Source organism: Delphinapterus leucas, chromosome 17 (genome assembly GCF_059928025.1).
Source record: "Delphinapterus leucas isolate spDelLeu-1000000601 "Yukka" chromosome 17, BTC_Dleu_Yukka2, whole genome shotgun sequence".
NCBI lineage: Eukaryota > Metazoa > Chordata > Mammalia > Artiodactyla > Monodontidae > Delphinapterus > Delphinapterus leucas.
In genome coordinates, this window is record NC_143145.1 from 74,160,937 (window position 1) to 74,183,621 (window position 22,685).

General features: G+C 42.8%; 2 protein-coding genes across 5 annotated transcripts in view; one reads left to right on the forward strand and one right to left on the reverse strand.

Annotated features, from left to right (window-relative positions):
* The window catches only part of LOC111185582 (uncharacterized), a 180,450-nt gene that overhangs the window by 58,532 nt on the left and 99,233 nt on the right, over window positions 1–22,685 (forward strand). For 2 of the 3 annotated variants that reach the window (XR_016388550.1, XR_016388549.1), the window contains one exon: window positions 10,181–10,229. Coding sequence is in view for 1 of the 3 variants with exons in the window: in XM_089899072.1 (XP_089755198.1) it covers window positions 999–1,028; window positions 10,181–10,229 (79 nt within the window). In the remaining 2 variants the exon portion in view is untranslated. Of the gene's footprint in view, window positions 1–988; window positions 1,029–10,180; window positions 10,230–22,685 lie in introns of all 3 variants that reach the window. The other variant, XM_089899072.1, reaches the window with a different exon arrangement.
* The window catches only part of ADHFE1 (alcohol dehydrogenase iron containing 1), a 33,763-nt gene that overhangs the window by 908 nt on the left and 10,170 nt on the right, over window positions 1–22,685 (reverse strand). Inside the window, exons 5-14 of one of the 2 annotated variants that reach the window (XR_002647592.3) lie at window positions 22,308–22,462; window positions 21,965–22,161; window positions 20,154–20,231; window positions 18,468–18,573; window positions 15,026–15,178; window positions 13,116–13,214; window positions 10,427–10,505; window positions 10,159–10,255; window positions 9,462–9,535; window positions 7,026–7,183 (exon numbers count right to left, since the gene is read on the reverse strand). Coding sequence is in view for 1 of the 2 variants with exons in the window: in XM_022595268.3 (XP_022450976.2) it covers window positions 7,026–7,183; window positions 10,159–10,255; window positions 10,427–10,505; window positions 13,116–13,214; window positions 15,026–15,178; window positions 18,468–18,573; window positions 20,154–20,231; window positions 21,965–22,161; window positions 22,308–22,462 (1,122 nt within the window). In the remaining variant the exon portion in view is untranslated. The remainder of the gene's footprint in view (window positions 1–7,025; window positions 7,184–9,461; window positions 9,536–10,158; window positions 10,256–10,426; window positions 10,506–13,115; window positions 13,215–15,025; window positions 15,179–18,467; window positions 18,574–20,153; window positions 20,232–21,964; window positions 22,162–22,307; window positions 22,463–22,685) is intronic. The other variant, XM_022595268.3, reaches the window with a different exon arrangement.

Here is a 22,685-nt window from a genome sequence, read left to right on the forward strand (position 1 = left end):
TGTGTGGAGGGCACTGTCCCAGGCATGTGTGCAGCCAGGCAAGACAGAACGGGGTCATCCTTGGCTTCAAAGACCGTATATTTTGCAACTTGGACTTCATGTATATTAAAAAGGACTTCACTAGGACATTAACTTTCAGGCTATGGGCAGCAAGTGACTCTTTTAAAAAAAAAAATTAAGGTTTTAGCTCTACCTTCCCAAATGAATTCAGTGATTTCCTTACTTTCTCCAGCGATTATTGAGTCAAGTCAGCAAAGACACCAGCACCTCCTACTGCTATTGACACTCCCGTCAGTGGCTCCTTAATCCCCAAATTTCCAGGCCTAAATGAAATTAAGAAACGTGCCAGTGTTTTGGTTGCATGTTTGTGGGTCTCTGGGTCCGTTATCTGTGATGAGCACCTGTGTGGGACAACACTTGGTAGGAGAGCGAAGCTCCATGGGGCAGGGCTGTGCCCAGCGCCCCACGTGGCAAACAGGTGCTCAGTAGTTACTGGTTGGATTAATAAAGATGACGGGAGGGGGGATATTGGCATCTCAAGATTCACACATACGAGATAGGACTCCGACTCCCCCATCATTCTCCCCATAGCAGCCAGAGTGATTTTTCCGCATTGCAAGTTTGATCACACCGTTCCCTTGCTTAACACCCTCTGATGACGTCCCACTGCAGTTAGAACAAAACCATGTCCTCTAACCCCCGCTCTAACTCTTCTCCCACCCGCTCATCTCACTTAGACCCCCTGGTCCCCCTTCAGTCCCATGAAAATGTGAATCTTCACCCTATCTCAGGGCCTTTCCGCTCTGCTTGGAATGCTTCTCCCAGATCTTCACCTGGCTGACTCCACCTCCAATCAGAGGCCTTCTCTGACCACACTCGCTGGAGTTCCCACCACACTGTCCCATGTGAAATCACTGTCCCATTACCCAGGTTTCCTTCAGACCGCTAATCATTATCTGGCATGATTTCATTTGTGTCTTCTTTGTAGATTTGATTAGATGACCACTGTCTGTCTTCCTCACTGGAAGGTAAGCGCCACAAGGGAGGGAAGGGACTTTATTTTCTAAACTGTATCACATACAATTCATGGTATATAGTAAGACATCAATAAGTATTTGTCAGGTAAAAGGAAGAATAAAAAGAAGGAAGGATGTATACAAAAATTAACTTTAAACACACCTAAATGTAAGAGCTAAAACCTTAAAACTCTTAGAAGAAAATGGGGACATATTCATGACTTTGGGTTTGGCAATGATTTCTTGGATATGACACCAGAACACAGGCAACAAAAGAAAAAATAGATAAACTGGACTACCTCAAAGTTTAAAACTTTTATGCATCAAGGAACACTACTAAGAGAGTGAAAAGACAACTCAGAATGGGAGAAAATATTTGCAAATCATATATCTGATAAGGGATTAATATCCAAAGTATACATATAATTGCTACAACTAAATAACAAAAAACCCCAAGCAACTCAACTCAAAAATAGGCAAAGGACGTGAATAGATGTTTCTTCAAAAAAGATATATAAATAGCTAATAAGCATGTGAAAAGATGCTCAATGTCATTAGTCCTTAGGAAAGTGCAAGTTAAAACCACGAGTTACCACTTCGTACCTATTAGAATGGCTATCCCCAAAATGGAAAATAACAAGTGTTGGTGAAGATGTGGAGAAATTGGAACCCTCGTGCATTGTTGGTGGGAATGTAAAATGATGCAGCCACTATGGAGAATAGTTTGATAGTTTGTCAAAAAGTTAAACACAGAACTACCCTGTGATCCAACAATTCTATTCCTTAGGTATACACCCCAATGAAATGAAAGCAAGGACTAAAACAGATACTTGTTCATTGATGTTCACAGCAGCACTATTCACAATAGCCAAAGGGTGGAACCAACCCAAGTGTCCATCTGCAGATGAATGGATGAACAAAATGTGGCCTTTCCATACAATGCAATGTTATTCAGCCATAATAAGGAATGAAATTCTGACACATTTAGGACATTATGCTAAGTGAAGACACAAAAGGACAAATATTGTATGATTCCACTTACATGAAGTACCTAGAATAGGCAAAGTCACAGTGATAGAAAGTGGAACAGAGGTTACCAGAGGCTGGGGGAAGAGGAGAGTGGGGAGTTGCTGTTTACCATTTAGCAATAGAGCAGGGCTTCTTTTGGGGATGATTTAAAAGTTCTGAAAATGAATAGTGATTATGGTTGCACAACCCTGTAAAATGTACTTAATGGCACTGAGTTGTACACTTAAAAATGATTAAAATAGTAAATTTTATGTCTGGTATGTTTTACCACAATTTAAAAAAAAAGAATGGATGGACAGATGGGAGAAGGATGGGGGCACAATGCTGAAGAGGATGGGTGAAGCCAAGGTAAAGCTTCATATCCCAGCACAGACCCTAAAGAATTCTGAAAATCCATAGCAAGGCAGAGACTTGTTCACGGTGACTTATGCACACGTTTGTGGCAGGGTGCAGAACAGAAGTTCGGTATTTGCTATGGCCCAAGTTGCCACATTATTCTGTTGATAATGGCAGAGCGTCTTATTTGATGAGCTCAAGCGCCTTTAAAACAACCCTGTTCATCTTGCATGAAGTAGTTCAGGACTCTCAGCTCAGGCCAAGCTGAGGTGAGTTTCTCTTTCACATTTCTAACCCCCCAACGATTGGTTCAACAGGGGCAAGGACGTAAAGTTTGAGATATACCCTTGCATGTATCACTTGTGCCATATAAAAGCCAACCTCTCAGGATTCAGATGTGTTCCGCACTGCTATTATTTATAGACACATAAGACCGAAGGACAACTGATTAACATGGGCAGTGAAATAAATTCAGACTACTACTTTTAGCACATTCATAAAATAACATTTTAGCAGGCCTGTCTGCCAGGGAGTGGAAGTGCTCATTTTGGTAGACAGCTCTCCTCAGTAATGAAATGTTTTGATGGGAAATGTAATTTCTTTCCAGAGGTTTCAGAAATCCAGCTTGGAAGATTAATTTATTCGTGCCTGCTCCCCGAGCAGCCCGGCTATGGCAGTTGGAAACCTCTGTACACAGGGCTGCTATTTGCTGCCACCAGTATGGGCTGTGGTGTTTGGTTAAGAATACTGGCCTGGTTGTTCCAGAGAAAACCGATCCCTCTTTGCTGAACATAAAAGAAGCTTTATCAGATGTTGACTGCATGAAATATCCTTTCTGGTGATGTTCTTTGCAGGAAGGGTATATCCCTCTCACTACCTTAAATCCTGTAATACTAATAAGTGAAGATTTGTCTGCTGCATGTGTAAAATTCTGAAGTTGCCATAGCATTCCTGTAAAATGTTCACTAAAAAAAAACTAAACAAAAACCCAACAGTAGTTCAACTGCAAAACAGACAAGCTTATTTCCAATATGCCTTCTAAAGTCCTATGAATATTCCCCCCTTCCCCACATATGCATATAAATCTGTCATATTGAATTCAAAACTGAACTAGTGCCAGTGAATTAAAATTAACTGTGTTTCTCCTAATCGTGAAAACATGATCAAAGGAAAAAAAGGCAGCATCCACCTTGGGGCTGCTTTATGAACATAGCTTGAGGAAATCCTGGTTTCCTACTTTATAGACATGACTTGTATTAGAAAGATTCAATTTACCTTGCATCCTTTGTGAAACTAAGAAATTAGTTTTGTCTAATTAAGGTTCTGCTATCTGTGATTTCCCAGTATGACATGTGCACTGAGGCATTCAGAATGATACCTAATTAACTTGCTATTTTAGAGGATGGTCTCAAGTGTCAGTCTGGATCTGTTGCTGTTTGGAACAGCTTTTGAAAGTGGAAGCCTGGGTACAGTAGAATTAAAACCGTCCACACCTGCCAGTGTGTGCTGATGGCTGGAAGATGCATTGCCACAGCAATTAAATGGCCAAGAATATCATCCAGTTTTATCTGAAACTCATGAATACCATTCTCGGAGGTTGATAAACACATCTGCCTCAACATTTTCCTGGGATAAACAAGCAGAACTTTTCAGAGGACCCCCTGAAGAGTGGACACTCTTGCTGGGACCATGCTATAAGAGCCAGAGGCTACATCAAAATCGTGGTGACCGCTTGGTCTCTGGTATTCCTGGACAGGCTTTCATGGCTCCTTTTTATTGGCTGAGTCCTATTAAGTCTAAGGAAATTGCTCAAAAACAAGGACAGAAGATTTAAGAGGAGAGGGTTGCAGGAATGTGCTCCTTTAAATGTTCATTAGCCCGGGTTAGGTGCTATAGAAGATAGATGAGCAAAACAGACAGGCTCCTACCTTCATGGAACTTTAATAGGTTTTGAAAAAACGATTGTGATGGTCATAGTTTTTATTTAGTCCCTTCGACTTACAGGTTAGGACTGTGGGTTAGAACTAGTGTCTCTGCTATACTTTGAGACTCCTCTTTTTCTCATTCATTTATATTTTTGGATGCAACTGAGCCCACTGGGCCTGACCCTAAATCAGGGAAACTCATGGCCCATGGGCCATGTTTTGTTTGTACATTGGGAAATCAGGGAATTCAACACAAACATCCCAATTGCTGATTTTTCTTAAAAATCCAAGTTCTACCAACACTGGGAACTGAATTTATGCTCGGTGATAATAAATTGTAGCTGAAAAGCTGCTCACCCAATGAGATGGGTCATGTGCTTTCCAGTTCACCAAAGTCCCCACCATTCCCTAGTGCCTTAAATTACTTTGTTCATTGCTATTATTTACCTTGCTCCTATGGACAGATAAGTCTGTGAATCCAATCCACACAAATATTATCTTATGTGCGTGGTGAGGTTTTCAACATTCTAAGTACTTGCTAAGTAGGGAAGAAGCCAGTTTGAGGCCTTTGCTTAACTGAAGTGGGCTGAGGGAAAAGCACTGCCACTTGAGGTAAGCAGGATGCTGTGTGAGTGGATATTCTAGCTGTTAACTCTGTTCCAACGTCAGGGATAGATACATGGATGCCTTAATTTTGGGGAGAACTGCCTTATCCTCATAGTGTTTGTTTGTTGTTGTTGTTTTTTAAATAGAAGTATAGGGCTTCCCTGGTGGAGTAGTGGTTAAGAATCTGCCTGCCAGTGCAGGGGACACGGGTTCGAGCCCTGGTCCAGGAAGATCCCACGTGCCGTGGAGCAACTAAGCCCGTGCCCTACAACTGCTGAGCCCATGCACCACAACTACTGAGCCTGCGCTCTAGAGCCCGTGTTCTGCAACAAGAGAGGCCACCACAATGAGAAGCCCGCGCACCGCAATGAAGAGTAGCCCCCACTTGCCGCAACTCGAGAAAGCCCACGTGCAGCAACAAAGACCCAACGCAGCCAAATAAATAAATTTTTAAAAAGCATAGTTGATTTACAATATTGTGTTAGTTTCAGGTGTATAGCAGTGATTCAGTTATATATATGTACTTTTTTCAGATAATTTTCCATTATAGGTTATTACAAGATATTGAATATAGTTTCCTGTGCTCTACAGTAAATCCCTGTTGCTTATCTGTTTTATATAGAGTAGTTAGTATCTGTTAATCCCAAACTCCTAATTTATCCCTCCCCCTTTCCCTTTCCCCTTTGGTAACCATAAGTTTGTTTTCTATGTCTGAGTCTATTTCTGTTTTGTATATAGACTCATTTGTAATGTTTTCTAGATTCCACATATAAGTGATATCATGTATCTGTCTTTCTTTGTCTTACTTCACTTAGTATGATATTCTCTAGGTCCATCCACATTGCTGCAAATACAATATTTCATTCTTTTTTATGGCTGAGTAATATTCCATTGTATATATGCCACATCTTCCTAAGCCAGTCATCTGTTGATGGGCACTTGGGTTGCTTCCATGTCTTGGCTATTGTGAATAATGCTGCTATGAGCATTGCACGTATCTTTTCAAATTAGAATTTTTGTCTTTTCCGAATATCCTCATGGTGTTTAAGTGACCCTTGCCTTTCGCATTTTTTTTTTTTTTTTTGCGGTACGCAGGCCTCTCACTGTTGTGGCTTCTCCCGCTGCGGAGCACAGGCTCCGGATGCGCAGGCCCAGCGGCCATGGCCCGTGGGCCCAGCCGCTACGTGGCATGCGGGATCCTCCCGGACCAGGGCACGAACCCGTGTCCCCTGCATCGGCAGGCGGACTCCCAACCACTGCGCCACCAGGGAAGCCTGCCTTTCGCATTTTGGACAGGAGGACTTAGTGAGCGCTCTGGGCCTGGTGAGCATGGTGTCATCTCTTGGCTCTGAGCTCTCTGTTTTATGGTGAATTACAACAAACAGCGTCTTGGCCTGTTAGGCTCTGGTGCTATAACACAAGGGTATCTGATCCTAAATGGAAGAGAGGTCCAATGGGGGATAAACTCTTTTCATGAGAACCTTGAGAGGGGAAACTTTACATCTATTATAATTCTACCATATAAATAATAGCTGCTCAGTTTAAATTCTTTTCTTTTTCAGTTTAAATTCTTTAGGAGCATATAAATAAATGAAATAAGACTCAAAGTGACACAAATAAGTATACATATGTATATGTATAAAATATATAATCTCCCAAATATGTTTAAAAAGTGATTTTGTAATCATCTTAATTTAAAAGCCATGTCTATTCTTCACAAAATAGTAGAATTTGTAACTCTTTATAATGGAAAATAATATTAGTGGCCCTTTTGGAATAGCTTCACATAGTTTTATAGGGGACTCTTAAAAGAGCAGAAATGGAGAAAAGGGAAATTCTGCTATACTCAAGATAAACTTGGTTGTTTTTGCCTTAAATTTTTATAAAGGATCCTTTCATTACATCGTCAAAGCTTCACGTAAGCCACAGTTTAATGGAAGAATATAAAGGCGAGGGAGCCTTGGCCCCTTCCCCCTGGGGAAGGGGAGAGCTGCTGCCTGGTGGGGAGAGACCTGGGTTGTCATCTCCTTCCCTAAGATGCCCCAAATGGACCGTGTCTCCCCTGGAGCCTGGTGCTTCTTAGAAGGCAGTGAGGATGGGCTGCGTCTCTTACCTGGGGCAGTGTTCCTTTCACTAATGCAGGGATGTCGGCCTTGGAGTAGCCAATGGCAGCTAGGCCATCATCCACATCCAGATCGAATAAGAATTTCCGCAGCGTGTCTGCCAAAACAGGCCCAGCATCTGGGATCCTGGCAGTGCGGGTGTCGGCTCCTGGAAGACACAAAGCACTGACTGTAGAGGGGAGGAAGCTGGCCCTGGGTGTGATTCAGTCACAGGGTAGCTGAATACATAACCTGCTGCCGGCCCCTCACACTGAGGACAAGGGCACCGCTGTGCCCCCAGCCGGGACGCCGGCTCAGCTGTCAGCCCCGCAGAAGACAGGCCATCCTGGGAGCCCCCAGAGCCTCCATAGAGAAGTCGGAGAGCGGGGAGGAGGGGGCGCTAACTTGGCTCTCACATTTCCAGTGGGCTGCTCGCCCTCTGTGTGGTGGGAAGAAGAGAAACGGCCCAGAAAAGAGGCACAGGAAGGAGACCAAGAAAGAAGGCTGGTGTTTGGATGAGGAGGAATGAGCATCTGTAGGAGAAAACACAGCTTATGTAACTTTCAAGGCTTGGAATTTGCTGACATCTAGAGGTCTACACATTCAATGTCCTTTCTCAAGGCGATAGCTTAGGAGAAGACAAACCCTTTGCAAACACCTTGTGAGACAAGGATCTACAGAAGTTCAAAAAACTCCAACATTAACTGCCAAAAAGGAGGAAAATGACAAAAATGGATTAGGTGTGGCCAGGGAAGGAGTATATTTCCTCTCTCTAGCTAGAAAACTTTTTTGGACCCTGTTGCCAAAGGGCAGGTCCCTCTAAATGTATATTATACAACCTGTCAGGCAGAATTAAGAATAAGGAGACTCTTAGAAAGCAGTATTTAACATGTAGATAATAATGATATCGGTGAATGAGGAAGAAGGTTGCCAGGGGTTGGAGATTCGTAAGGGCAGAATTTGGACATAATTACTAATTAATACACAAAAGCATAGAGATGTCAATCTGGAAGAGCAAGGGGGTTCTGCCCTCAGGTAGGGTGGCAGTGAAAGTTCCCAGATGAAGGGAATCAATCCTAAACCCTTAGCACCCACGCCCCACGGCCCCATCTATTCTGGTTGGACACATTCATCGCCGGGACGTGCCGCAGTCAGAAGGTAGCATTATTTATTTATTATCCAAAATGCCTCATGCTGTAGTCCAAGTCCACTTTCTCTGTATAGGTCAAAAAGAGACTAGAAGGTATGGTTCACTCCATACTGAAGTATCTTATTAAATCAGTTTTAGCCTTTCTGTTCTCTGACAGCGACCTGTTTATGTTATCCAGGAAAAGGTATAAATAGAACCAGATACAGAGCTAGTTGGGAGAGCAGCTGGATGGAAGGTAAAACTTGCCCGACAAGGCCAGTCTGTATTACACAGCGGCAGCTCAAATATGGATTAAGTGGAGGGTGACACATGATACGGGGTTTATGAGGTTCTTATGTTCCCGGGATTGCTGCCATCCAAAGCTCCAGGTTTTCCTATGAAGTGTTTTAGAAAAAAAGAGAAGGTAGGAAAGAGAATACATTGGTATAAAGCTAAGACAATCTAAGATTACATAGGGAATCAAAATATTTAATGCCATTTGCAGCAACTTGGATGGACCTAGAGATTGTCATACTGAGTGAAGTAAGTCAGATAGAGAAAGACAAATATCATATGATATCACTTATATGCGGAATCTAAAAAAAGGGCACAAATGAGCTACAAAACAGAAATGGAGTTACAGATGTAGAAAACAAACTTATGGTTACCAGGTGGGAAGTGGGGGGAGGGATAAATTGGGAGATTGGGACTGACATATACACACTACTATATATAAAATGGATAACTAATAAGGACCTACTATATAGCACAGGGAACTCTACTCAATACTCTGTAATGACCTAAATGAGAAAAGAATCTAAAAAAGAGTGGATATATGTATATGTATAACTGATTCACTTTGCTGTACACCTGAAACTAACACAACATTGTAAATCAACTATACTTCAGTAAAAATTAAAACAAAAATATTTAATGGCTAAATATGGAAAAATATTAACCAAAAATTCCTATGCAGGAGGAAAGTACCGGTAGTTCCTCTGGCCTGGGTTTTGTCTAATAGAGGCCTTGCTTTCTCAGTGGTTTTTTTGGTGGCCTGGAATGTTAGGTTTAGGCTCTCTAAAGTTTTCCCGTTTACCATACATCTAGCCTACTGTTTGGGCTCCTGCCTGTTTACATATTTACGAAGGGTCTGAGTCCCAACATAGAGCTGAACAATATCCCCAGTCCAAAACGGAAAAGGGGTACAAGATCCTTGGAAAAGTAGGCACCATGTTTCTGGCCGTACATGCCGGGAAACCTAGCAGTGGGAGGTGGAGGTGAAGCAACACAGTCGGAAGGATATCTGTGTCATTCCTACCTTCTTGGAACTACTCTCTCCAACGGCTCGAGCTAGAGGAGCATAATGCAGTTTTCTTTTTAGCTTTTCCCTTTCTAAAACAAGTAGGGGAAGAGATGTTTTAAAAGTTAATTGAATACTTAAGTTTCCTTAAAAGAATTTTTATATTAGAAAAATACCAATATTTTACTTAACACTAAAGCGGCCCTAAATGTAACTGTATTTCTTGTAAGATTTAAAAGGCACTGTGGGTATATTATTATAGACATTATTTATCCTAAAAAAAAGCAAACAAATTCTTCTTTGGGGAACTTTTTGTAAAGTTTCTAGTTGTTTAGGTTCTCTATAACTGGGAACTTACTGTTACTTCCTGATTTAGATTCATTTTTAGTTCCTATTAAACAAAACAAAAACCATATATAACATGAATAGTATATAAACAGTTTCACTTTCCTTGGGGACGAAAACAGTGGAAATATTATTACTGTAAACTTAATGTAAGCAGTACTTTGTTCCATTTCATTGCTAATAGACTCTTAGAAACACAAAATTACAGAATTTTAGTGCTAGATAGGAATTTGAGCAGGTCACTGACATTTTATTATTAACTTATCCCAAGCAGTATTTTTTGGTATTATTCTTTACGGTTTATCTTCAGAAGCATCCTAGGAAATGCTCCACATATGTGGGTCACAGATTTATGACTGACGGTTCATACCCAATATCTCTGCCATCTCCAGGTGGTGCTCGGGAGACATCTGTGCCGTGAAAGTGAACACTGCTGGGGAGGTGAGTACCACAGAAAGGCCATGGGGCTGGGGAGAAAGGAAACATGGTGACCGACGTGGCAAAGCCAGTCTTCAACATGCATATTCTAGATATTAAATTACTTTACCTTGTACTCCAAGCAATCAAGAATTGACAAATACGTTTATGGCAATTGAGAGGAGTCTAAGACGAAATTAAAGAATTGATTATGATTTTACCACCAGTGGGTGATCCACATTATAATCCTTTGCTTTATATGTCTTCACTAAGCCTGAAATTGGGTAAGACATTCCATGGCTAGAAAAGAAAGAAAGTCCATATGTTGACATACAGATATCAGAAATTCAAGTTAACAATACTCTATGCGAGAGCCCTTCACAGTCTCTTGACAATATTGTTAACCCACAAAGTTAGACATTCTGTTTTCTTTGATTGCTATGAGGATACATTATTATGCAGTTGATATTTGGTGCTTTCATTCACAAAACTTCTGAAATGTTAAAATTCAAATGCTCACAGAATTGTATGCCGTTAAAAAGTATTGATGCTTAAGTTGCTGGCCAAGCACATTGGTTAAGCTTATGATCTTGAAGAAATCAAGAATTCACTTTGAAGTTTCTTTAATAGTCTTCAGGGTATGCATTTTCTATCTGGCTCTGCACTGCCTTGGCAGTGTGTTCCTTCACAAACTGAAGATGTCGGTGGGAATTTTATGAGCCAAGATGTACTGCACTAGACATGCAAGCTTGTTCCGCCAGTGATCTGTCTTGCCAATGATTGATACCTTCTTTTAAGTGCTACGTACTAATGGGAGTTGAATCATACGTGATTGTTTCAGCCTGAAAGGCTATCCAGAAAAGGCATTTTCGTTTTTATTTGTGGGGACTTTTTGGTTGGTTTTAATGGGAAAACTCTTTATCCTCTCGAATTGTTAGGGAACAAATAGGACAATATGATAATTTACTAGATGACCCAGAAGATACACGTTGTGACAAGTTAATATATGTACAGTTAATATATTGAAAATGAAATGTTTTACAATAGTAAAATGGTCTGTAAGTCTACTAATGTGGGTTATTGGATGACTTTGTTTTTATTTGCTAAAAGATTTACATTTCATAGACAGATGAAGTATTTTGGTGAATTGTATGATTATCCAAAAAAAGGTGCCCCATGCCTGTCATCTCTCATGAGGCAGATCAGAAGCTATCGGTTCTCTGAGTTGTTGGATACTTAGGGACGTGCTTTACTGTTTTTGGGCTTCATAGTATTCAGAAAAATATCGCTTAGCATGCTTCCGTGATGTGAAAGGGTTCATGTAACTTTCAAAATACCTTTCTAACAATAGCCAATATTTTAGTTTGATTTCTTTTATTTTAACAGTTATATATATTCTTTGTAAAAAAGAAAAATGATCCATAATCCTATTTTCTCAAGATAGCCATTATAGAATATTTCCTTCTAGTCTTCTTACGCATACGCTTATGATCGTATTGTGCACTGTTTTTGACATTGCTTTTGTTACTTAATATTCTTTATAAACATTTCCCCATATCATTTTCTATTCTTCTAAAATATTATTTTAATAGATATTTTATTCTTTGAGTACTAAACTGTTGGGAATTTAGGTTGTTCCTAAAAGTTTCAGTTATAAATAACTTTTAGGTGAATATCCTTATAAGGATATTCTTTGACCATATCATGATTATTTCTTTAGGCTACATTTCTAGAAGTAACATCAGTGGGGCAAAGGGTATAAACATTTTCCAAGCTCTGGGCAGGTTTTGTTCAGTTGCTTCTTAGAAAGGTGGTACCCGTCTATGCTCCTCTCAGCAGCAGAGTTTGAGGGTGAACATTTCATTGCGCTCCCCTAGCAAAGGCCAATTCTTAATTCTCTGTGTTCACTGGTTTTCAAGTTTAAGGCAACATACCAATAAAGTTCTGATCAAAAGACTAATTCTGGCTATTGACAAATATTCTAATCCCCTTCTTTTTGAGAGAGATCAGGAGAAAAAAAATCCTGCGTCTGACATTTTAAAAACCCATGACACATGATGAAGATGTGGAGAAATCAGAACCCTCATCCACTGTTGGTGGGAAGGGAAAACGGTGCAGCCACTGTGGAAAACAGCCTGGCGGTGCCTCAGAATTTAAACAGAGTTACCATATGACCCAGCAATTCCACTCCTAGGTATATACTCAAGAGAAATAAAAACATATGTCCACCAGGTAGACTTGTACATGACTATTCAAGCAGCAATATTCATAGTAGCCAAAGAAGTGGACACAACACAAATGTCCCTCATGTGATGAATGAATAAATAAAATGTGGTATATCGGTGCAATAGAAAATTGCTTGGCAGTAAAAAGGAAAGAAGTACTAATATGTGCATGGGATGAACCACGGAAACATGATGCTAAGCGAAAGAAGCCAGGCACAAAAGATCACATATTATATGATTCCATTTATATGAAATGTCTGGAATTTGCAAATCCATAGAGACAGAAAGTAGATTAGTAGTTGTTTAAGACCTGGGGGTATAGGAGGATTGGTGGGCGACAGCTAAGGGGTACAGGATTTCTTTTTAAGGTGATAAAGTGTTCTAAATTTATCGTGGTAATGGTAGCACAACTTTGTGAATAGACTAAAAACCACTGAAAGTTTTAAATGGGTGAATTATATAGTATGTGAATAATTAATAGCTCAAAAAAGCTGTTACCAAAAAGAAAAAAAAATCTATGACCCGATAAGCTGCATTTGAATTAAGAAAATATTATGGGACACAAAGTTAAATATCTTCTTTCTATAGCATATTTAAAATCTGACCACATGTCCTAAATTATAAACATTTTAAAAATTTAAGGGCAATAGCTTAGGTGAAGAAATAAAATCTCAAATTTGCTCACCACAGATGAACACCAGCATTTCCAAAGCCAATGCCAGCAAAAGCACTTGCCAAGTGCATATTAGACCTTGCTTCAAGATCGTCAGGATTTCTGACAGCCCTGTGGATGACATCAATACCTAACAATAACACATCTACATAGGCATTTCCTAGTGAATAAAGAGCCGCCTTAGGGAAAGATCTGGAAAAAAAAAGAAATGCTACCCGATAGGAAGAAAAATTAGGCAAGTTATTCAAATGACACCTTGTCTTCTAGATGAAAACCAAAGTGAAACATATTTTCTCATCAACAGTTTGAGCAAAGGCATAATAAATATGCTGTCAGGCTGCTCATGGGATAAAAGTGCCAGGGGAAGAAAGCACTGACCCTTGGACTATGAAAGCTGCTCAAGAAAAGCGCCCTGAGACTCATTCTTCTTCTTCACTTGTCAATGACCTTGACTGCGGCTGTGAGTGGACTCAGAGTAAACACATACTCAGAAGGCCCAGGGCCCAGGCTGGTTTGCTGAAGTGAGTCCCTGTCGCCTGGGGCTACTTACTGGCCAAATGAGCCGCCCAGACATCTTTCTCTCCGTGATACCGCCCCAAATCGGACCCACTGGAGACCTCTTTTGGTATCTGTGGAAATCGCACATGTTATTTTCATACTTATTACTGTGGACGTGGGATGTTGTTGTAGGACAAGCCTTCACTTGCTCCATCCCTCCTCAGTGCCACTTTGGAAAAGCAAATTCTCAAAGGCCCCTTTCAGATGCAGCTAAGCCTTCCTGCTCCTGGGCTTGGAAACCCTGCCCCAGGGAGGAACCCTAAGACAGCCAAGGGCACCCCTTCCCGCGTGGTTTTTTGTGATCCTGCCTGGATTAAGGGTTCTTGCTATGAAATAAAAGTGCCACAGCCCTTTTCCTCCTTTCATCTGGAATAGTTAGGCACTTGTGTCTCTTTCCAAAACCCAGTGTTTGTTCCTTATTCCCAAATAACAAGGTGAGATAGCAGGTGATGGAGCTTCAGCCTCTCTTCTGTCCATTTTGCCCCCTCACCTCCCACAGCTGCCATGCCAAGCCTTGTGTCCCCGTCAGACACCTGGCTGGCCATCATCTGCATCTGCTTCTACCCAGACAAATCCTCCCTGCTGGGCTCCGAGCTGGAGACAGTTCCGTGTCCCTCCCCTACCTCCACTGCAAAACGCTCTCCTAGGCCCCTCCCCCTCCAGGCCGGGGGAGGCACCACGCTCACATCTAGTCCTAACCTGCCCGTTCTTGCCCTCCGCTGTGTATAAATACAAAGGGGAGTTCGACTTCGCAGAAGTCTTAATGTCTCAGGGATCAGTTTTCATCTCTAAGTATATCTGTGCTCTCTCTCAAGAGTCTATTATGGCTATTTCATGCATAAATCTTTCCAAACCTTTTAGGAATCTTTTCAGGAAGGCTTTCATATCTCCCAGGACAGACATCTCTACACATTTATTTCTTAAATTGAGTTCATGTGCGTTTGCTCATGGGTCCACCCTGTGTGCCTCTGGACAGGGCCTGATGGGGCAGGGCCAACATCTGTCTCCTCTGTGGTTCTCATTTCTGCCCTTGGTAGCCAGACCTCAAAGGACATCTCCCCTCCCCCCGGTTTGGTTTTGAGGCTTTGATGAATAAACCTTCTACCTGCATCCTTCATAAATTAGGGGCTCCTATGCTGTCCCCTCATGATCTTTGCCTTTTCAGATCAAAGGATCCAGTTTTCATCTGTCCTCATGGGGCTCCCTCCAGAGGTTGCTGGTCTCTGGTGCTTCTGTACGTACAGTGACTGATTTTTTTGGTGAGCGGGCTTGCTCAGGACATTTCAGGATCTGGTGCGCCACATTTCACGGGAAGGTGGAAAGTGGCTTTTCTGTTCTGTTTCCGTCCCCTCCGGGTGACATACCTCTTCAGGTACTTAGCAACGATCCTCAGCGCGTGGACTGCCCAAATGTCACTGATGGGGTTGCCGCCCTGGTAGGCTGGCCGAGTGATGGGATTTGCAGGGCAGGGGCTCCGCATGTGGTACGGGAGGGCAGTGTAGGACTCCAGGGCGTGACTAACAAGGAATATTTAAAACACACAGTTGAAAGCATCCTTTTCCTCCTTTCCTCCATTCAGATCCCAAACTGTCTCAGAATGCTCGGCACTCACCCCCTGTGGATATGCTCTGTAGTGCCGATAATCACAGCTCATCTCACTAATCAGCCTCTTGTCCACAACAGTCATTGCTTATTATGGCAATTAACACAGTGAAGTTGACATTAACGGCACTACAGTGGTTTTGACCAGTATGTATAAGATTACATATGGTTCCTTTCTAGTGCCAGTATATCTTTATGATGTTGAATTTTTTAAACATTTAAGGCATCAAGAAAAGCACTGAATCTGAAAAATGACTTCCTTCTAAAGTATATTTACCATTTTATACCTTGCATTGATCAAACACCATATTACCCATCCAAGAAGGGTCACAGTTACACTAGCCTCCTATAAGAGTACAGTGCAGTGGGTCGGCCCCCCTGATGTAAATTCTGGCACCAGACTTCCCCACTGTGGGCCTGAGGGGAGTCACCATCCTCCCTGTGATTCTAAGATGAGGATAAATCATTGTATGTCTTTCTTCATGGTGCTGCTGTGAAAATTAAGTTCACATATGTAAAGTACCAGCACTTTGTAAAACTTATCATTCACCATTATTATTAATTCTTGGCCTGAACAAAAAATCGAATTCTTTCTTCTTACATGCTCTAAATTCAGGGTTGGCTGTTTTAAGAATAAAGCATCAGAGCTTCCTTTACCTACTGGCCTGCCATGAATTCTAGCTAATCGACTGCAGGAGATGAGAATAAACGCAATCATCTAGATCAACGATTTGTTGGGAACACAGTATAACGTGAACTACTTTGTGCATGAGTTATAGTTTTCAGTCTTAGAACGGAGAATTTACTTTCTTCTACATGTGTGAAGCAGATAACATCTTTTGAAAAAGTATTAGAACTTCAAAAAGAATTAGTTGGTGGACAAAAGCTATGGGTTTGTGGTTCTAAACAGGAAATCTGGGCAAGGCAAGAAGGAGGTGTCCACGTGGGGTGGACGGGGTGCTGATGACTCCACCAAGGTGCAGAGTTAAACCTCTGCCCTGCTGTGCATCTTGATTCTGGGCGCAAGATCAGATCTGTCTTGAAGGGGCAGATTCACTGAGCTGAGCTCACAGAAACTATGTGTAAAACCTGGAAGTCTGATTATTGATTTATAACAAGAAATATAACTGCTGAGGGGGACAGACACCTGAGTCTTCTAGGTATCCATTCTCCCTATTGGCAAGTCTGTGGATGCCCAGTTATGGTCAGAAAGCCCATGGAGCCCTAACGAGGGGAACTGCCTCTAAGGTTGAATACAAGGGTGTGTCCATCTTCAGAACAGGCTGCTGGGCCTCAAGGGCAGACCCCTCGGGCCACGTGCACTCTCCCGTGGTCAGTCCTTGGAAGGGCCACTACCATCACTCTCCTTTCTTCTGAGCCCACTCCCCGCTTTTACTGACAGCAAAGCCTTTGGGTCTGTGAGTCATTCATTTAAACATGACTGCTTTAGTCTGTTTATTATGCAGTTCACAGCTAGGGAGCGTAATCTTATTTCCAAGTTATTAGAGGACAACTCTTCAGAGTACTGACAACATTGACCAGGATGGAGTTGGACACAGTTTTCTCCAGTCTCTTGGCGGGCAGTGTAATGCAGTAAGAAAAGCAGACCATGGACTTGGGTAGACCTAGATGTGAATCCTAACTCTGCTGCCTCCTGCTTGTGTGAACTTCACTCGACAGTTGTTAATTGAGTACCAATGATGTGACGGTCTCTGTGCCAAGGAGTAGGGATGGAGAAGTGCATGAGATGGTCCTGTCCTTGCCAAGCCCGCGGTGCAGTGAGGGAGACTGGCGTGTGAAGAGCGGTGTCTCCGAAGCAATGCACAGGCCCCCAGTGGGTAAGGGCAAAGGACAGAGTGGTTCTTAAGGAGAGGGGAGGGGAGGGGAGGGTCAGCAAAGGCTCCATCAATGACAGAATGCTCCAGTGGAAAGTGAAAGAAGAGTTCTCCAAGCAGATAAAGTGCTCAGCACTGGGGACATTCCAGGGACTTTGGCTTTCAGACAGTAGGTGTGGAAAGGCAATGACAGACTTGTAAGGTAGAGGGGTGTGTGTGTGTGTGTGTGTGTGTGTGTGTGTGTGTGTGTATAAATGCCCGTGTGTATGCACGGTGGTCATATTGCATTCTGGAAGCTTGTTGAGGCCAGTATGGAGGACAGACAGAAGGACTGTGGGACGGAAGCAGGGAGACTGATAAGGAGATTGGATACTGTCCAGGCAAGAGCTGGGGCAGGCCTGAGCTGAGGCGGGAGCAGATGGGAGAGATTGAGTTGGACAAGAGAGGGGCTCTGTGGCTCGGTGTGGGCACGCGGCGAGGGAGAAGTCCATACTGGGTCCTGCTGCTCGCTAAGGTCAGGGACCCAGGAGGGGAAGCTGTGAGGGGTGGGGGGATTGAGAGAATTGTAAGATTTCATCAACTTCAAGATGCCATGCTTTATAAGATGCACCATTAAAAAAAAAAGTACCACTGAGGAAGAAAACCATACTGCCATGCCACAGATATACAGATATGCCTTGATTTCAGAGATGTTAAAATGAGAAGAAATGTGCATGTGCAAATGGGTGGAATAGGGTCTTTTGGACCAGGTGAATGTGGAGTACCCGTGGGTCCCCGTGATGCCGCTGGAACGCAGGGCCCAGAGCTCGTGAGCGAGGCCTGTGGCAGAAACACTGATGAGGGAGCCATCAGCACATGGCAGATGAAGCCCGGGGAGCACGTGGTGTGACCCTGGGCAAGCTGCTCAACACCTCCAGCCCAGTTTTCTTTTCTGTGTGGCACAGAGCTGTGGTGAAGTGATGATGCGTGTGACGTGCCGACAGCTAGCCCTTCCAGCTCCGGCGGTGGGCGCTGCCGCCCCTGCTGTGTGCCTGAGGCTGCAGCCCTGGCATCCCCTGGTTAGTGCAGCAGAGGCAGTGCTGTGGGTCTGAGATGCTGCCTGCCAGCTGCCGCTGCTTCCCTCCCTGTGTCCCCGTGGCTGCAGCTGTGGCTGGGCCGGTCCATCCCAAACAGCAGGTTTGTGGCTCACCTAGGGCCTCGCCTCATCTTTACAGCTTAGCTTTGTCACTCGGGAAAGGGGATAATGACAGCCAAAGCCAGCACTGTTGTGGCGCACAATCAGTGAGTGCTTAACAAGGGCTTTCAGCAGTAAAATACTGTCCGTCAACCGAGTACCGGCAGAGCCCCTGCAGGTGGCATGGGTACCTACCAAAGCACATCGAAGCCACTGTTGGCGATCACCCGCTCAGGCATGTACAGGGTGTGCAGAGGATCGATCAGGCCCAGTGTAGGTTTGATGGCTCGCGAAGCAATACCTAAGGCAGGGATTTTCAACAGAGGCTATAGGTACGTACACAATTTTTTAAAATTTAAATAACTTTAGGGTAACAAATTATCCTAAAAAAATTAAAATATGAGGGCTTCCCTGGTGGCGCAGTGGTTGAGAATCTGCCTGCTAATGCAGGGGACACGGGTTCGAGCCCTGCTCTGGGAGGATCCCACATGCCGCGGAGCAGCTGGGCCCGTGAGCCACAACTACTGAGCCTGCGCGTCTGGAGCCTGTGCTCCGCAACAAGAGAGGCTGCGATAGTGAGAGGCCCGCGCACCGTGATGAAGAGTGGCCCCCGCTTGTCGCAACTAGAGAAAGCCCTCGCATAGAAATGAAGACCCAACACAGCCAAATATAAATAAATAAATTAATTAATTAAAAAATATATACCATAAGTCTCCAGATCTCATTAGCCTTTAAAAAAAATTAAAATATGAGATAAGATTCATTCTCATATAGGGAGGCAGAAAGGATTAGCGGGAAGAGATTTGGGGTCAGAAACCAGGTTTTTCAGTGGCCGAAGCCCCTTGCAGTTTACACGAGCCACTATACCCATGTCTTCCCAGCTCCAGGGAAGTAAATAAGCTCTCAGGGCTTATTTACTCATTAAATTCTGGAGAGCTGGTTTACTAGCAAACCACTGGTTTGGGTCCTTGCTCTGTGATTTGCTGCACGTCTTTGGTACGTGTCTGGGCCTTTCTGAGTTCTCTGTAAGATTAGACCCTAATAACGCAGGGCCTCCATCCCTCCCGGAGCTGTTGTAAGGATCACAGTAGATAATACGACGGGGAAGTCTTTAAAAAAATTTAAGGTAGTATTTAAGTGTTGGTTTCTATCATTATTATATTTAACAATGTCAAAGGATAATGTAATTTAAAAAGAGAAGTTACCATATATGTGCAGTTCAATGCCAATCTATTCCACTACGAAGGCCTGGAATAAGGATATTGAACCAGACTCAAGGAGAGGGACATTTCCCCCACATTAGCTGAGAGTCAGAGAAGAAGACAGGATAAAGATGACAAAGAAGGTAGAAAGCAGAATGGTGGTTACTTGGGAATGGGGCTGGAGGGATTGACTGGGAAGGAGCATGAGGGAACTTTCTGGAGAAGTGGGAATGTTTTGTATCTTGACTGGGGTGGTGGGTACTTGTGGTATATATTTGTCAAAACTCATCAAACTAGACTCTTAAAATGTATACATTTTATTATATAAAAATTACACCTCAATGAAATTGAGTTAGAATGTAAAAAAGATGTCTAAGAAAGGGAATAACCACTTATCACTGATCTATAGTCACTAACTTGGGCAGAAAAATGGCCAATTAAGATTCATGGCATTTCAATGAGCTTTTGTAGGTAATTCTCAAAAACGTGTTTATTAGACTGCTTCATATTTTTTATATGTATGTGGGAAAAGAAAGAAAATGTGTCTATGTACATACCCTTTCCTTAACTCTGTAACTCCTTGAATTTTAAATATTAGGGTTAAAGAAAAGGGGGTGGTGGAGTTAGTTGAAAGGTAAGAGAGAGAATTTAAAAATTTTTTTATGGGCAAAGTTCTTACCAGTTTTTACTTTCAAGCGTTCGTAGTCAAAAATGGCAACTCCAGTAGTTTCGCTCCCAGTTCCTGAGGTAGTTGGGACTTGAACAAAAAAAAAATGTCAGTTTTAATAAAGCATCTAAATAAAGGTCAGTGGAGATAATTAAGTCTTAGGAAATAAGGAGCAAGGTTAGAGGAGAAAGTTTGCTGCCCTTGTTTGCTCACCTGATGTCTGTATTTGTATTAACATGCATGTATGCTTAACGTGTATGACTGTGTCTACATTAACATGTGAGTAACAGGTCTGATGCCTGTGTTGGCATTAACATGCCAGCATCCGTGTTTAACATATGTGTGTGATGGCAGTGCCTGCATCAGTACGCATGCATGTTTGGCATGTATGGTGTCTGTGTCTGCATTAACATGCATGTAAGCCTAACACGTACGCGCACTTGATATGTAGGCATGATGCCTGTATCTGTGTTCGCACGTATGTTTGATGTCCGTATTGGCACTAACATGTATGTATGCCTAATATGCATGCATGGTGTTCATGTCTGTATCACACACATGTGTGTTTAACGTGTATGTGTGACGTCTGTTTCTGTATTGACAGGGAGGAGTTCTGGGAGCCTCGGGCTCCTCTAGCGTCAGAGCTTAAGCAGCTGCAGTTGGGAGTTCAAAAGCAGGCCTCTGGGCATCTCGGGGAAGAAAACTCGTGTTTGCCATCTCTAAAAGACATCTTTATTCCCTCTTGGCAGCAAGAACAGTAACACTCTGCCTTTGCCGGACTCTGCGGTTTTGTAGTTCCGTCAAGTTTCTAAACTTCACTAATCACCCCTCTGTGTGATGCTGACACAGTTTCACCAGAGGGTTCCATTTGCCAGACATCAATTATGCTGCCCCCTGCTGATCACTCATTCACGTCAAAGCAGTTCATCCGCTGTCAACTCACTCCTGCCCCATCACAGGACCCGTTCACAGTGGGAGTAGGAGAGCGGGAGGAGAGAGAGGACAAGACTTTACACTGATATTTTCCTGGGGGTGGGTGTGGTGGGATGAATTGCGAGGTTGGGATTGACATGTATACATTAATATGTATAAAATAGATAACTAATAAGAACCTGCGGTATAAAAATAAATAAATTAAATTAAATTTAAAAAAAAACCCTGATATTGTCCAGCTAGTACATTTTAGATGTAAGACTTTAGACAGTGATATGCTGACAGCCATAAAATGGGAGGGAAGACAAGACAGAAAGGTCCCAAGGTCTGTGCGGAACAGACAAGCGATTCTAATTTGGATGTGCGTGTCTGTGCCCTGGCAGCCACAGAGCAGGTGTCGCCCAGAGTGACGAGGCCACGCTGGCCACATGTCCCAGGGCAGAGACAAAGCCCCAGGTCAGCTGAGGAGCCATTAGGTGGAAGAAAGGGTTGAGTCAACATCAGAAAAATAAAAGGGAACGTTCCCCTTAAACTCCACAGTGGCTGGCAAAGTGGGACAAAACCGAGAGAGGCTCAGAAGTCAAACCTGCGTGCAGGAGGATCTAATAATCTATAGACGATGACCTTCCCTTCTCTTCCACATAGTGACTTCATAGCTTAACTCTGCAAACTTTCCTACTAGTGACCCAAATTTTTTCTGTCTGTGCAGTAATGAAAATCAGAATTTTAAACATGAATGAATTGCTCTCTGTTTCAATCTCCAAACAAGGTACTATATGGAAATGAAGAAATCAGGAAACTTTGGAAAACATACACCCCAAAATTACTGGCTTGTGTCTTTCCTGAGGCCTTTTGCCAGTTGCAAAATAAAAGAGACAAACAGTCTTTACCTGCAATCAGAGGCTTAAGAGGCACAGTCACAGGCTTTCCCTTCCCAATGGGAGCATTGACGTAGTCCAGGAAATCAGAGTCAGGGCTGGATGCATACAGATTAGCGGCTTTGCAGGTGTCTATGGTGGAGCCGCCACCCATGGCCACGTAGGCATCAAAAGCTCCCCTTCTGGCAAATTCAATAGCTTCCATGAAGCTTGGAGAAGGGAAAATAAAGGCCATATGTCGGGTTTTTCAGAAATAAATTGCCGAGCCATTAAATAAGGCCTGGGGCAAGTTTCAATCAACATTGGTATGTGTTGACTTCTGCTTAAAGTAAATTTAAGGACAATCAAAGAATACCTTCTATCGGTTGGTTCCACCCTCACATTATCATAAACCTTAAAGTTTATGCCATTCTTCACGAAGGAATCCATCACTGTCTGTACAGGAGGGAGTTGGGAGAGGTTCTTGTCTGTCATCAAACAAACATTTTTAGCACCCATGTTTTGTAGGTCCTACAATAACAAAAATAATGTATAAGTTAGGTTTGATTACACTAGATACTTCTGGCAAACTTAACATTGAGTCCAAAACAAAAGACTCAACTGCTGTCAATTTGTACTTGTTTTAAAATATACAGGGACTTCCCTGGTGGTGCAGTGGATAAGGCTCCGCACTCCCAATGCAGGGGGCCTGGGTTTGATCCCTGGTCAGGGAACTAGATCCCACATGCATGCT